The sequence below is a fragment of the Orcinus orca genome, chromosome 9 (genome assembly GCF_937001465.1).
Source record: "Orcinus orca chromosome 9, mOrcOrc1.1, whole genome shotgun sequence".
NCBI lineage: Eukaryota > Metazoa > Chordata > Mammalia > Artiodactyla > Delphinidae > Orcinus > Orcinus orca.
In genome coordinates this window covers 31,741,996-31,757,697 of record NC_064567.1, presented here as the reverse complement: position 1 = coordinate 31,757,697, position 15,702 = coordinate 31,741,996, and the positions used below count along the sequence as shown (strand labels likewise).

Sequence of the window (15,702 nt, the reverse complement as noted above, 5' to 3'; positions counted from 1 at the left end):
GAAACAAGAGTAGAATGGTGGTTGTCAGGGGCTGGAGGGTGAGGGAAATGAGATGCCAGTCACAGGGTACAAACTTTCAGCTGTAAGTCGAATAAGTTTCAGGGGTTAATACTGTATCTGTTGTATACTTGAAAGTTGCTAAGAGTAAATATTAAATGTTCTCACTGTAAGAAAGGAATGGTAATTATGTGACGTGATGGAGATGTTAGCTAATGCTACCGTGGTAACCACTTTGCAATATAAAAGTGTATCAAATCAACAAATTGGGGCTTCCCTGGTGGCGCAGTGGTTGAGAGTCCGCCTGCCGATGCAGGGGACACGGGTTCGTGCCCCGGTCCGGGAAGATCCCACATGCCGCGGAGCGGCCGGGCCCATGAGCCATGGCCGCTGAGCCTGCATGTCCGGAGCCTGTGCTCCGCAACGGGAGAGGCCACAACAGTGAGAGGCCCGTGTACCGAAAAAAAAAAAAAAAATCAACGAATTGTATACCTTGAACTTACTCTATGTTGTATCTCAATTATACCTCAAAAAATTAAATTAAATTAAAAAGAGTCCGATAAGCAAATTAAGCGGATCAGTGTCCTAGAATGGAAGACCCTGAATGGGACTGACGTAGTTCAGTGGGTGACTGGGGCATGTGGGAGTCAAGAATCACAGAGCGCTTTTAATCAGGTGTCTGGTGGTCTGTGAAGGATGTTCAGGGAGCACAAGAGGTAGACGGAGCAGCCACTTACAGGAAAGTAGACAAAATATAGTAAAAGGAGGCATAAAGGCACACTGAGATCCATCTGGAAGGACATGACCATGGACTGGCTGTGGGACGGGAGTGAGGGGTCCATGACTCAGAGGACCTGGGGGTTCTAGACGGTCCTAACATGGCTTAAAAATTAAGACAGTTGAAAACATTGAAACATTGAAAGAAAAACCTCCCAAATTTTCACTTAAGAACCAGGATGTCTGGCTTCTTCCAAGTCACAAGACCTCACGTCACTGAGTCTACACTCAGCTGCTTGCAGCTGGGAGCTGCTGCCCTCGTGGCGATGGAGACAGGCTTCCCCTCCCCTCCAGCCCCAACCAGCCTGCTTCACCCCTTAATGTGGCTTTTTGGCACCCGTGGGCATTTAGGTTTTCAATTCTGCCAGGGGTACCTGAGTTCCAACTGTGGGGTGCCAAGAGACTCACCAAACTGAGAAATTAGGAAGAAGAGTTCTAAGAAGATGCTCCCCAAGGATTTAGAAATGCTGAGTTGGTCACCTTCGCATCCTTCTTGACCTAATTCACTGCTCTCAGATTTTTCTTTTTCTAGCTCTCTAAGTTTAGAGCAGCATTCAGTCTAATTGCTATCTACTCTGATAGGGTGAGAGCACAATATTTTAACTTCTTACTCTGAAATGAAGCAAGACTGAATGCTGAAAACCATAGGGGGCTTTTGTTATAAAACTAAGGGGAGAAAAAAAAATTGGGGCAGGTGAGTTTTTGAGGAGCAGCGGTGGGCAGTGACTCGGGTCCAGCTGAGAAGCCGGAATGCCTAGTTTGAGTCCTACTGTGCTGCATCCTCACTGCAGGATCCACTGCGTCCTCACTGCAGCATACTTAACCTCTTGTCTCAAGTGTTTATAAATCAGGGTGTTTACAGAGTCAAAGCTTAATAGACATTAGCTATTGTTAGTATCATCATCAGAGAAAACAGCTTTTCTCTGTAGCTTACTCTCACTAGTTTCTGACCAAAGACTGCCCTGAGCACTAGAACAACATTCAGATTCTGGTGGGATTTTCTTGTCCCCAAAATGTGCTTCTAGGCTTGTGGAGTCCTCAGTTCCCCTCTAAACCTGCCTCTTCATTTTATTTCTTGACTTAGGAACTCCTGGTAATTTCCTTCTTCCTCAACCTGGTCACCAGCTGTCCCAGCCACAAGGTATCTCCCTTGATCACAGCTCCAAAGATAAGAATCACCCCTCTCCCTAAAAAAGAGACCTGAATTCACATTTCAACTCACCCTTCACCCAGCTCACAGCTCCCTCCTTCACCCGCTCCCCAGGGTCCCTGTGGTTTTGAGCCTCTGGAGACCAGAGGTTAGTCCATTTCAGTTTTACTTCACTAGTCATGCTATATACTGTGCAGAGTTACACTAACTCCACCTGTGCTGAAGCTTGGGGTGTTACACTCTGGAGCCTCAGATAGAAAATTTATGAAAACTTTTATTAATAAACATGTTTAATCACGGTTCTGCCACTATGTAGTTGTGGTAAGTTACTGAAACTCTCTACGCCTGTTTCCCTCACCTTTGAAATGGAGATAATACCAACTTGCATAGGGCTGTTGTGGAGATTAAATGAGTGAATTCATGCGTGTCATGTATTCAGCGAAGTGCCAGCCAATGGCATACTAAGAATGACGTGGAGAAAGAAGTGCACCCCAGGTGCAGCAATAGGGGTGCTTTCGTTGCAGAGAATTTATGAATAATAATAACATTTATTAAAAACCTATCCCCTTATTATCACCGTGCAATTCTAAACTGCACCAATAACGCAATGCTTAGTTCTGCTAAGGCGGACTGCTCCCACCACCCCCTCCCCTGGTATCCTCTAGTGCCAGTTATGTAGTAAGCTCCCAACAGATAATTTATAAACAAAAGAAGAAAAATATAGGATGTGCAATAGATGCAATGGTATGTACATGAAAATAATTTTTTGCAAGTGCTCACCCGGGTTCCCAGTTTTCATCCCGCAGCTGCTCCATAACTGAAAAGCCACCTTAAATTGATCCCCAAGCAACAACATTTATTTCCATATAAAGGCTTACTTGAAGGGCATGCCTTTCGGTTATCACAATTCAGTTTGTGGAGATGGTCTTACCGCTACTGATGAACAGATCTACTAGCTGGTCCTTGGAGAAACCAGTATCCACTTCAGCTCTCACTATTTCGCAGGGGAATCCTGCAGCCATTTGTCTGTGCTGTGATAAGAGAGTGATTAGTTCTATACGCTTTTGTGTTTTCAAAGAAAAGGAGAGGGTACGTGAGTGATCCATACCTTCATGCAGAGTGCAAGCTGATGGGCTATGTAGTCTTGCAAGCTTCCTTCTGGGCCGTGGAAAATGACATTATGATATTGCTCGACCTATGAACAAAACAAGAAGAAACCTTAGGTAAAAATGCTATGAAGAGAAAAAAGGGGTACACAAGTGTAGAATTTCCTTTCTGATTGTCACCAGCCTTTCAAAAGATTAAAAATATTATTTTAGGGCTTCCCTGGTGGCGCAGTGGTTGAGAGTCCGCCTGCCAATGCAGGGGACATGGGTTCATGCCCCGGTCCGGGAAGATCCCACATGACGTGGAGCGGCTGGGCCCGTGAGCCATAGCTGCTGAGCCTGCGCATCCGGAGCCTGTGCTCCGCAACGGGAGAGGCCACAACAGTGAGAGGCCCGCGTACCGCAAAAAAAAAAAAAAAATTATTTTAGGGATTAGCTTCATTCACTGGGCATGTGAAGTCTTTCATTTTAATGTGAAACACTGGCAAACATATTATTTATATAGTATTTTACCTTTTATATAGTACTTACATATTTATAGCAAGAGATGGCTTTTTTTTAAAGAGCATACTTCTTCTCCCTCCATTTTCTACACTGAGGTTTAGTATATTAGCTGGGAACACAATTCCTAGCATGTTTTTGTCCCTTGCAGATGTTCCATAATTTTTTTTCTTTATTATCCCTTACAGATGCTCTTTAGTTTGAATTTTCCCAATGCATATTTTACTTTTCAGAGGTTAAAATAGCAATGATTGTTTTTCAGGAAATTTTGGAAAATACAAAGAAAAATAAAGAAGCAGAATAGAAATCACTGAAGCAATCACTGTAAATATTTTTATGTTTCCTTCCAGCTTTTTCCTCTGCATAGTTGATGCGTGTGTATTTGGTTTTTTTCTTTTAAAGAGACAGCCTTTATTTTAAGGATTTTTACACTGAAGACTTCAAAAAGTGGCAGGTTTTTAGAACTTATTGACCTGTATTTAAAAGGAACTGTTGACAAAGATTCGCCAGAAATAATCTGAACAAGCGGGAAAATACAGTTAATACTACTGAAACCTACTAAAATAACTCCAGGACATATGGTTTATCCAACATAAAGATACCTCTAAATGCTGTCACTGATATGAAACTGACTGCTTCTTTTCTAAACACACAGTGGTATAATTAACAATATTCAATCACTTCTGTTCTTTCCTGAATATATAAAAATTAAAATACCAATTAAAAAACTAATACATTCTTCTCTTTCAATGTTTCTTAAAGATACAATTTCAATATTGTCATTCAGTAGTGGTGTGGTTTAAGAGATTTTTCATTCACAAGTCAAACAACGATCCACCCAAAGGGAACTGATAGTCTATAGGCTCATAGTGCAAATGAAGAGCTCGGGAATGCAGCAACTGACCTTTCTAAAATACAAAACGGATGAAATTCTTAGAAGATACATGTAACAAGCTCTACTAAGCAGCTGGCCACAGAACTAGAACATCTGATAATTTTCCTGGTGATTCACTGGGACTCCAGGTGTTTCCAAACTCAACTTGAACTCTCATCTTAGGCTTCGTATTTTCCTTTTCCAGTTTCGCTAATAACACAAACACGATTCAAATCCTTGAAGTAGTCATTATAGTCAAGGGCATGTCCTACAACAAACCTGTCTGGAATTTCAAATCCAACAAAGTCTGGTCTACATGCAACACTTTGAGGGGTCCTTTTAATAGGCAAGCTTGCAACCTTGAGCATCTTTGGATTATGCTGCTTGACCAAGGAAAGCAAGGTTTGCACTGTTCTGCCAGTGTCAATTATAACTTCAACAATCAAGACATTCTTTCCAGTTAAAGTTGAGAGATCATCTCCACCAATTACTTTTATGTCACCTGTTGACTGGTCATTACAGTAGCTCTTCAGTCTACTAAAATCTACAGTCATAGGTATAGATCTGTCACTATTTCTCTTCAGTGCTTTGATGTAATCCAGCAGCTCAGCAAAGAATTTATAGCCCCGCTTGAGCACAGAGGGCCACGATGTGATGGCCTCCCATCTCCTTCATCACATCTTGAGCCAGCCGTTCGTTCCTGTCCATAATTAGTCCATGAAGAATAAACACCTTTTCCAAATCCTCAGCATAAACGATTAGGTATACCATATACATCTAGGTCATAACCTGGCTCAACATCATTAACCACGACGCTGGGGCTGCGGGCTGCCATAACGGAGCCAGCTGGCGCGCGGGCTGAGGGCAGTATGGGGAGAAGCCAGCGGGGCCGAGCAGAAGGCGGGGCCGCGCAGGAAAGCAGAGTGCTCCGCCCGAGCGCTCTTCGCCACCGCCGCCGCTCAAAGCGCAGGCGCCTGTATTTGATTTTTAAGAAGGATACAGTGGTGTAATCTTCTTACAGCTATTGTATATCAGAGGACACCTTTGTGTTGACTTTTTGCATAAAAGACATCTTCGTGAGTATTCAATTCTTGAATCAACTATGTGATCCCATTCTTCAAAGCACTGAATTCCAGAAATCTAGGTAGAGAATGACTGATACTTTTACTTTGTAAAAATGAAAATCTCTTGCCTGGAAGCCTATAGGGTCTAAAACACATCTTTATCCTCATGTATAAGGATATCTCGCCTAAGAACATGTGGAGATGCAGTGGGTGCTGGACAGAAAGCCATGACCTTTTATGTATGTCAAGGGCCGTGACGTTTGGAGTAAAATGTGGAGGGGAGGTCATGATCCCAGGGCTGAGTTCCCACTCCCAGCCCACATGCTGGGGAGAAGCTTTCTTCTTGGAAAGGTCTTGCAGAAAAGCACCTGTGTAGGCGTAGCACCTAACTAACCAGTACAGTTGACGAAGCTCATATGTGAGGATTGAGCCACCCATACTTAGAGAAGTGTTAGACACAACAGGGTCTGTTCTCTCTTTATAATTTGTAGTAGGACAATGTAAGAACATGTATATCTTTGTGCTATTGTCGCTCTGCTGTGCTCTGATGAGTTTGTCCCTTTTACATAACAGGGGAAGGGCACATCCTTGAGGATAGCCAGAGTAGACTTCTACGAAGACAGTGACTATGCCCCTGGATCCTTACAGGAAAAGGCAGATTCTGAGATATGAAAGGAAGGCTTGAGGGAAAGCCCTTAGCATGGAAGGAAGAGGGAACTCCTTCCTTACCTGGGGACTTTAAGACCTGAGCTTTGGCATCCCAGGAGACCATGACATAAACTTAGAGGAACTCCTAGAAAATGGAAGAAAAGTAGTCTTGACCACTGGGTGTCTGAAAATGAGCTAAGGAGGGAAGTGATTCTTAAAGGGGTCCCTTGATGCTGCACTTGGGACTGGGTTTTAGGCTCTGAAAGACAATTTATCTGGTAGCCACAACTGATTTTCTCTGAGTTTAAATATTACTCCACCATTGCTAAGCCTTCCATAAAAAAGGGAAGAGCTGGATTCACACTGTGGGTAGGGCACCAACACGGAGAGTCGTGGCTGGAAGACACAGGACAGTGGCTGTAGCTGCCTGAGGAACATCAGGATCCTAAAGCCACAGGATGAACTCAGCAGTGGCTGGCCTGGGCTGTTTTCTGTGGTACTGAGAATCTGTGAGCCAAGCAATGGTAGAGATGCCGGCCAGGACCAAGACTGGGACAGGGCCTCTTCCAGAGACATGGGAGAGATAGTAACCTAAAAAGTTCAGTTGAGGTTCTGCTTCTTAGACAGTGAGGCCATAGAGCCATAAGACTTCAGGGGTAAGTTATTATTAAAGAAGAATCGTTAAAGAATAATATGTTCTCATTTGTACCTATGTGATGGGGAAGCTTGGGGATACACAGATTATACTTTTCATTAAAAAATGTTGCCCAGGGCTTCCCTGTTGGCGCAGTGGTTGAGAGTCCGCCTGCCGATGCAGGGGACACGGGTTCGTGCCCCGGTCCGGGAAAATCCCACATGCTGTGGAGCGGCTGGGCCCATGAGCCATGGCTGCTGAGCCTGCGTGTCCAGAGCCTGTGCTCCGCAACAGGAGAGGCCACAACAGTGAGAGGCCTGCGTACCACAAAAAAAAAAAAAAAAAGTTGCCCAGATTTATATAGTTAGGGCCTCTTTCTCCCAATTTTAAATGCAATATGGTAAATCCTTCTGATATGCACAAACTTTTTTGGCTTGGGAAATTTTTCTTCCATTATGTTTTTGTTAATTTCTCCTCTTCTAGTTCTAATTCTAAGGAACAACTACAAGGCTTAAGTTCCCTTGCTGTTCTCTGTAAAGACACCTGTCCCCTTATCTCTTCATTTCTCTCTCTCTGTCCTTCTCTTCTGCCTTCTGGGAGTGAACTCCTCACGTTAGTCTTTCATAGCCCTGAATGGAACATTCATTTACCATCTCACTTTTGCTCTCTGTGATCTCAAGGGCAATTTTAATGATGCCATTGCATTTTTAGTTGTTCTTATAGTTCCTTGCTTCATCCATCTCCTTTCCAACTTTCTTCCTTTTAATCTTAGCCTGCACTCTATCATGGCTTTCTTGCCCTGCTTTCATAGTCTATCCCCTTGCATTCTCTAGAGAATGAACATAATTTTCCAAACTCCTTTGTTCTGTATTTTCAAGCTGTGTTCTTCTGAGTTTTCAGAAGGATAACTCTGTTCTGTTCTGCAGTATTCTTCCGTAGGTATAATGTTAACTTGCCATTGGTATTCATATACTGTGAAACCACAGGAAGAATTCTGCAGTGAAGCAGGATGTGTGGACCATCACTGATTTTACTTGCTGTCCACTGATTTTCCAGCTGAACTCCTGCCTTAGGTCACTGGACAAATGGTGGGCTGGTGTCTATAATTTCTAGTTAAACTCCAGCATCCAGCACTGGCTGCAGTGGACTGAACTTCTGCTGTCCACCTTGGCGGACAAATGCATGAGATGAACTGCAGTACAGGAAGCAGGATGCTCTTGTACCCGTCCCACCGAGAGTGCTGATATAATATACTTCCTGGATGCAGCAGTGTCTCACCAAAGCCCGCCGACTTCCTGCTCAGGGATTTCTCGGATCCAAACTCTGAATGGCTGTGGAAGGACCTGTGTTGACAGGGGGTGGAGGATAATATCATGGTGCAGCAAAAAGCAGAGGCAGTAAAGGAAACATGCCCAATTTTCTAACTGCTGTAAATCTTGCTTTTTTGAATCATTAGTAAGATGGTAAGAGAAAGATAAAAGTGGTTTCCTAATAAATCTCAGGTAGGTCTCAAATAAAGTAAACCCAACACTCTCTTGCCCCTAAAGTTAGTGAAAATTTTTTCTAGACTCTTGACAAAGGAAGACCTCAGTTCTATTTTTCTCTGTTATTGTGAAGTTTTATCACTTTTAAAAAGTACTTTAGGACTTCCCTGGTGGCGCAGTGGTTGAGAGTCCGCCTGTCGATGCAGGGGACACGGGTTCGTGCCCCGGTCCGGGAAGATCCTACATGCTGCAGAGCGGCTGGGCCCGTGAGCCATGGCCGCTGAGCCTGCGTGTCCGGAGCCTATGCTGCGTGGCGGGAGAGGCCACAACCATGAGAGGCCCGCATACCGCAAAAAAAAAAAAAAAAAAAAAAGTACTTTAGTGGGAAATTGTGTGTTAGGTACTTGCCAGGTGCAATTTTAAACCAGAAATCTTGAGCTCTCCAAATTAATCCCAAACTGCCATGACTTATAGTGTAGAAATTCGCTCACAAGGAATGGACTGTTTCACACCAGTGGAACAGGATACAGCTTTTCAAGATTTACTGAATATTCTAGCCCTGAGATTTTCAACTAGCACTGCTATTTAATACTGTCTCACTTTTGAAAACACGAGTGCTCTTTATAGCCATCGTGTCAAACTGCCTACATTTTCTTAAGATTGATTCTGAAATCATATAACAGCAAGAGACCCAACTTCATAGATAAGCTGTCTTCAATTCCAACCTCATTTTTTCTCAGATTGTTGGTTCTCAGGGACAGGTAACATTCCATTTAAAATTTCACTGAAAGGCCATTCACTAGCAATAAGCATTTCTGTTCACACACTCTATTATCCTTTCTGGAATAAGGTAAAATATAAATAAATGAATTCAGTACATAAATCAAGGTAAAAGACTTCCCGATCATTCAGACATTCTAATGCATGCATCCTATCAGTAGGTTTCTCCTCATTTCAGTCATTATCAATTTTTTGTTAATAGTATTTTGTTCTACCTCATCAAATGATACAGTTGTGTTGGTGACCATTTAAGATCTGAACAAAAAATTAATTATGGAAGCCTCTTGCTCTGAGACTGGTGCAAACATGCAAAGCTATGCCAAGAAAACATATTTATCTGTTCTAGTGCTACCATATTTCTCCAAATAGCAAGATCTGAGGTATAATGAATATACGTGCTCCATGCTTCCAGCAGAGGGCTCCAAAGATAGACAGGTAGGGAGGTATTATAGATAGACAGACAGGAAGGCAGACAGATTTTTTGGGGGTAGGAGGAGGTAAATATTTGAATTCTGTTGAAAGGAGATCTATTTTGTGAAAAAGAAATTCAACTTCTAAAATGTAAGTTGTAGTCACCAGAATTATCTTCTAAGTGCAAGCTTACAGTGTGACATTTCTGCTCATTAAGAAACAGACACTGGGCTTTTTGATCACAGTTGGTACCAATCCCTTTTATTCTTGTGTCTTCACAGCCTATTCAGGAAGCTCTTATCACATGTCAATTAGTGCTTTGTGAGGCAAATGACTTCTGGATTAAATGGAAACAATGACCTCCACAAAATCCCATCCATCCCTTTATTTTTTTCCCTCCACAGTGTTTTTCTGCAGAATGGAGTTTACCAGAGGAGCTATAGTCTCCACTAGGGTCAATGTAGCACCCGCAATGTGTTTTCAGACTTGTGGCATTATTTTAAAGCAATAAACTTCAACTTTCGTTTGGAGCTTCAGTTGTCAGAGTCTGAGGAAAAGCTTCTACTACCCTGAGACGGTTTTAGGCCAAGTTGTGTTGAGATGCTGAACTTAAAAAAGAATGAAAAATAAAAGGTCATTACCAAGCTAATAAAATTGGAATGGTTATAAAATAAAGGGACATGCTTTATAGCTAAGATGTTCATTCCAACCTCTTCCGGAACTTAATTTTTAAAGGACTGATTTATATATGACTTTAGAGCCACATACAATACAGTTACTGTCAACTTATTCATGTAAAATCCCTCCAAACAATATTGGCACATCCAGCATCAGGGATACACAAAACCAGTCTTTCATGTTAGGGGTTTTAAGCATTTGCTGAGGTCCCTCTTTATAGAATAGGTGTAAGAGAATAATGGAATTCAAGAGAAATTATAGTTCACACACAGAGGGACACCCATACTATATGCTTTTAAAAATTAGCTTAGTGAAACCATAAAAGCCAAGATCAGGGCTTCCCTGGTGGCGCAGTGGTTGGGAGTCTGCCTGCCGATGTATGGGACACAGGTTTGTGGCCCAGTCCTGGAAGATCCCACATGCCGCGGAGCGGCTGGGCCCGTGAGCCATGGCCGCTGAGCCTGTGCGTTCGGAGCCTGTGCTCTGCAACGGGAGAGGCCACAACAGTGAGAGGCCCGCATACCACAAAAAAAAAAAAAAAAAAAAAAATAGGACTCAAGGGACCTTCCAGATGAAAGAGGAGTAAGATATGGAGATCACCTTCCTCCCCACAAATACATCAGAAATACATCTACACGTAGAACAACTCATACAGAACACCTACTGAATGCTGGCAGAAGACCTCAGACTTCCCAAAAGGCAAGAAACTGCCCATGTACCTGGCCATGTGGCTGACAGGGTCTTGGTGTTCCAGATGGGTGTCAGGCCTGAGCCTCAGAGTTGGGAAAGCCAAGTTCAGGACATTGGTCAACCAGAGACCTCCCAGATACACGTAATATCAAACGGTGAAAGCTCTCCCAGAGATCTCCATCAAAATGCTAGGACCCAGCTCCACTGAACGACCAGCAACCTACAGTGCTGGACACCCTACGCCAAACAACTAGCAAGACAAGAACACAACCCCACACATTAGCAGAGAGGCTGCCTAAAAACATAATAAGATCACAGACACCCCAAAACACACCACCAGACGCGGTTCTGCCCACCAGAAAGACAAGATCCAGCCTCATTCATCAGAACACAGGCACCAGTCCCCTCCACCAGGAAACCTACACAACCCACTGAACCAACCTTAGCCATTGGAGGCAGACGGCAAAAACAATGGGAACTACGAACCTGCAGCCTGTGAAAAGGAGCCCCAAACACAGTAAGATAAGCAAAATGAGAAGACACAGAAATATGCAGCAGATGAAGGAGCAAGGTAAAAACCCACCAGACCAAACAAATGAAGAGGAAATAGGGATTCTACCTGAAAAAGAATTCAGAGTAATGACAGTAAAGATGATAAAAAATCTTGGATACAGAATGCAGAAAATACAAGAAACATTTAACAAGGACCTAGAAGAACTAAAGAGCAAACAAACAATGATGAACAACACAATAAATGAAACTAAAAATTCTCTAGAAGAAATCAATAGCAGAATAACTGAAGAAGAAGAAAGGATAAGTGACCTGGAAGATAAAATAGTGGAAATAACTACTGCAGAGCAGAATAAAGAAAAAAGGAAAAGAATTGAGGACAGCCTCAGAGACCTCTGGGACAACATTAAATGCACCAACATTCGAATTATAGGGGTCCCAGAAGAAGAAGAGAAAAAGAAAGGGACTGAGAAAATATTTGACAAGATTATAGTTGAAAACTTCCCTAATATGGGAAAGGAAAGAGTCAATCAAGTCCAGGAAGCACAGAGAGTGACACACAGGATAAATCCAAGGAGAAATACGCCAACACACGTTAATCAAACTATCAAAAATTAAATACAAAGAAAAACTATTAAAAGCAGCAAGGGAGGGCTTCCCTGGTGGCGCAATGGTTGAGAGTCCGCCTGCTGATGCAGGGGACACAGGTTTGTACCCCGGTCCGGGAAGATGCTACATGCGGCGAAGCGGCTGGGCCCGTGAGCCATGGCTGCTGAGCCTGCGTGTCCAGAGTCCGTGCTCCACAATGGGAGAGGCCACAACAGTGAGAGGCCCGCGTACCGCAAAAAAAAAAAAAAAAAAAAAAAAAAAAAGCAGCAAGGGAAAAGCAACAAATAACATACAAGGGAATCCCCATAAGCTTAACAGCAGATCTCTGCAAGCTACAAGGAAGGGGCAGGAAATATTTAAAGTGATAAAAGGGAAAAACCTACAACCAAGATTACTCTACCCAGCAAGGATCTCATTCAGATTCGATGGAGAAATTAAAACTTTTAAAGACAATCAAAAGCTAAGAGAATTCAGCACCACCAAACCAGCTTTACTACAAATGCTAAAGGAACTTCTTTAGGCGGGAAACACAAGAGAAGGAAAAGACCTACAGTAACAAACCCAAAACAATTAAAAAAATGGTAATAGGAACATATATATCGATCATTGCATTAAATGTAAATGGATTAAATGCTCCAACCGAAAGACATACACTGGTTGAATGGATACAAAAACAAGACCTGTATATATGCTGTCTACAAGAGACCCACTTCAGACCTAGGGACACATACAGACTGAAAGTGAGGGGATAGAAAAAGATATTCCAGGCAAATGGAAATCAGAAGAAACCTAGAGAAGCAATTCTCATATCAGACAAAGTAGACTTTAACACAAAGACTATTACGAGAGACAAAGAAGGACACTACATAATGATCAAGGGATCAAACCAAGGAGAATATATAATATTGTAAATACTTACGCACCCAACATAGGAGCACCTCAATACATACGGCAAGTGCTGACAGCCATAAAAGGGAGAAGTCGACAGTAACACAGTCATAGTAGGGGACTTTAACACCCCACTTTCACCAATGGACAGATCATCCAAAATGAAAATAAATAAGGAAACACAAGCTTTAAATGATACATTAAACAAGATGGATTTAATTGATATTTATAGGACATTCCATCCAAAAACAACAAAATACACTTTCCTCTCAAGTGCTCATGGAACACTGTCCAGGACAGATCATACCTTGGGTCACAAATAAAACCTCGGTAAATTCAAGAAACTGAAATGGTATCAAGTATCTTTTCTGACCACAACACTATGAGACTAGATATTAATTACAGGAAAAAATCTGTATTTTTTTTACAGATTTGTTTACAAATACAAACACATGGAGGCTAAACAATACACTACTGAATAACCAAGAGATCACTGAAGAAATCAGAGGAAATCAAAAAATACCTAGACACAAATGACAATGAAAACACGACGACCCAAAACCTATGGGATGCAGCAAAAGCAGTTCTAGGAGGGAAGTTTATAGCAATACAATCCTACCTTAAGAAACAAGAAACACCTCAAATAAACAATCTAAAGTTACACCTAAAGCAATTAGAGAAAGAAGAACAAAAACACCCCAAAGTTAGCAGAAGGAAGGAAATCACAAAGATCAGATCAGAAATAAATGAAAAAGAAATGAAGGAAATGATAACACAGATCAATAAAACTACAAGCAGGTTCTTTGAGAAGATAAACAACATTGATAAACCACTAGCCAGACTCATCAAGAAATAAATGCAGAAGACTCAAATCAACAGAATTAGAAATGAAAAAGGAGAAGTAACAACTGACACTGCAGAAATACAAAGAATCATGAGGGATTACTACAAGCAACTATATGCCAATAAAATGGACAACCTGGAAGAAATGGACAAATTCTTAGAAAAGCACAACCTCCTGAGACTGAACCAGGAAGAAAGAGAAAACATGAAGAGACCAATCACAAGCACTGAAATTGAAACTGTGATTAAAAATCTTCCAACAAACAGAAGCCCAGGACCAGATGGCTTCACGGGCAAATTCTATCAAACATTTAGAGAAGAGCTAACACCTATCCTTCTCAAACTTGTCCAAAATACAGCAAAGGGAGGAATACTCCCAAACTCATTCTATGAGGCCATAATAACCCTGATACCAAAACCAGACAAAGATGCCACAAAAAAAAGAAAACTACAGGCTGATATCACTAAAGAACACAGATGCAAAAATCCTCAACAAAATACTAGCAAACAGAATCCAACATCACACCAAAGGATCATACACCATGATCAAGTGGGGTTTATCCCAGAGATGCAAGGATTCTCAATATATGCATATCAAACAATGTGATACACCATATTAACAAAATGAAACAGAAAAATCATATGATCATCTCAATAGATGCAGAGAAAGCTTTCAACATAATTCAACACCCATTTATGATAAAAACCCTCCAGAAAGTAGGCATAGAGGGAACTTACCTCAACAAATAAAGGTCATATATGACAAACCCACAGCCAACATTGTTCTCAATGCTGAAAAACTGAAACCATTTCCTCTAAGATCAGGAACAAGACGAGGCTGTCCCCTCTCACCACTATCATTCCACATAGTTTTGGAAGTTTTAGCCACAGCAATCAGAGAAGAAAAAGAAATAACAGGAATCCAAATTGCAAAAGAAGAAGTAAAACTGTCACTGTTTGCAGATGACATGATACTATATATAGAGAATCCTAAAGATGCCACCAGAAAACTACTAGAGCTAATCAATGAATTTGGTAAAATTGCAGGATACATAATTAATGCACAGAAATCTCTTTCATTCCTATGCACTACTGATGAAAAATCTGAAAGAGAAATTAAGGAAACACTCCCATTTACCACTGCAACAAAAAGAATAAAGTACCTAGGAATAAACCTACCTAGGGAGACAAAAGAAAACTGTATGCAGAAAACTATAGGACACTGATGAAAGAAATTAAAGATGATACAAAGAGATAGAGAGATATGCCATGTTCTTGGAATGGAAGAATCAACATTGTGAAACTGATTATACTACCCAAAGCAATCCACAGATTCAATGTAATCCCTATCAAACTACCAATGGCATTTTTCACAGAACTAGAACAAAAAATTTCACAATTTGTATGGAAACACAAAAGACCCCGAATTGCTAAAGCAACCTTGAGAAAGAAAAACGGAGCTGGAGGAATCAGGCTTCCAGACTTCAGACTATACTACAAAGCTACAGTAATCAAGACACTATGGTACTGACACAAAAACAGAAACATAGATCAATGGAATGGAATAGAATAGAAAGCCCAGAGGTCAACCCATGCACATATGGTCATCTTATCTTTGCTAAAGGCGGCAAGAATATACCATGGAGAACAACAGGCTTTTCAATAAGTGGTGCTGGGAAAACTGGACAGCTACAAGTAAAAGAATGAAATTAGAACACTCCCTAACACCACACACAAAAATAAACTCAAAATGGATTAAAAACCTAAATGTAAGGCCAGAGACTATAAATCTCTCAGAGGAAAACATAGGCAGAACACTCTATGACATAAATCACAGGAAGATCCTTTTTGATCCACCTCCTAGAGAACTGGAAATAAAAACAAGAACAAACAAATGGGACCTAATGAAACTTAAAAGCTTTTGCACAACAAAGAAAAACATAAAGAAGACGAAAAGACAGCCCTCAGACTGGGAGAAAATATTTGCAAATGAAGCAACTGACAAAGGATTAATCTCCAAAATTTACAAGCAGCTCATGCAGCTCAATATCAAAAAAG

General features: G+C 41.5%; 1 protein-coding gene and 1 pseudogene across 2 annotated transcripts in view; both read right to left on the bottom strand.

Moving 5' to 3' along the window:
* The window catches only part of CTTNBP2 (cortactin binding protein 2), a 154,264-nt gene that overhangs the window by 22,501 nt on the left and 116,061 nt on the right, over positions 1–15,702 (bottom strand). For both annotated transcript variants that reach the window (XM_004269849.3, XM_033428227.2), the window contains 2 exons: positions 3,033–3,119; positions 2,856–2,955 (listed from right to left, as the gene is read on the bottom strand). In XM_004269849.3, coding sequence (XP_004269897.1) covers positions 2,856–2,955; positions 3,033–3,119 — 187 coding nt within the window. The remainder of the gene's footprint in view (positions 1–2,855; positions 2,956–3,032; positions 3,120–15,702) is intronic.
* LOC101277829 (hypoxanthine-guanine phosphoribosyltransferase-like) lies at positions 4,467–5,240 on the bottom strand (annotated as a pseudogene).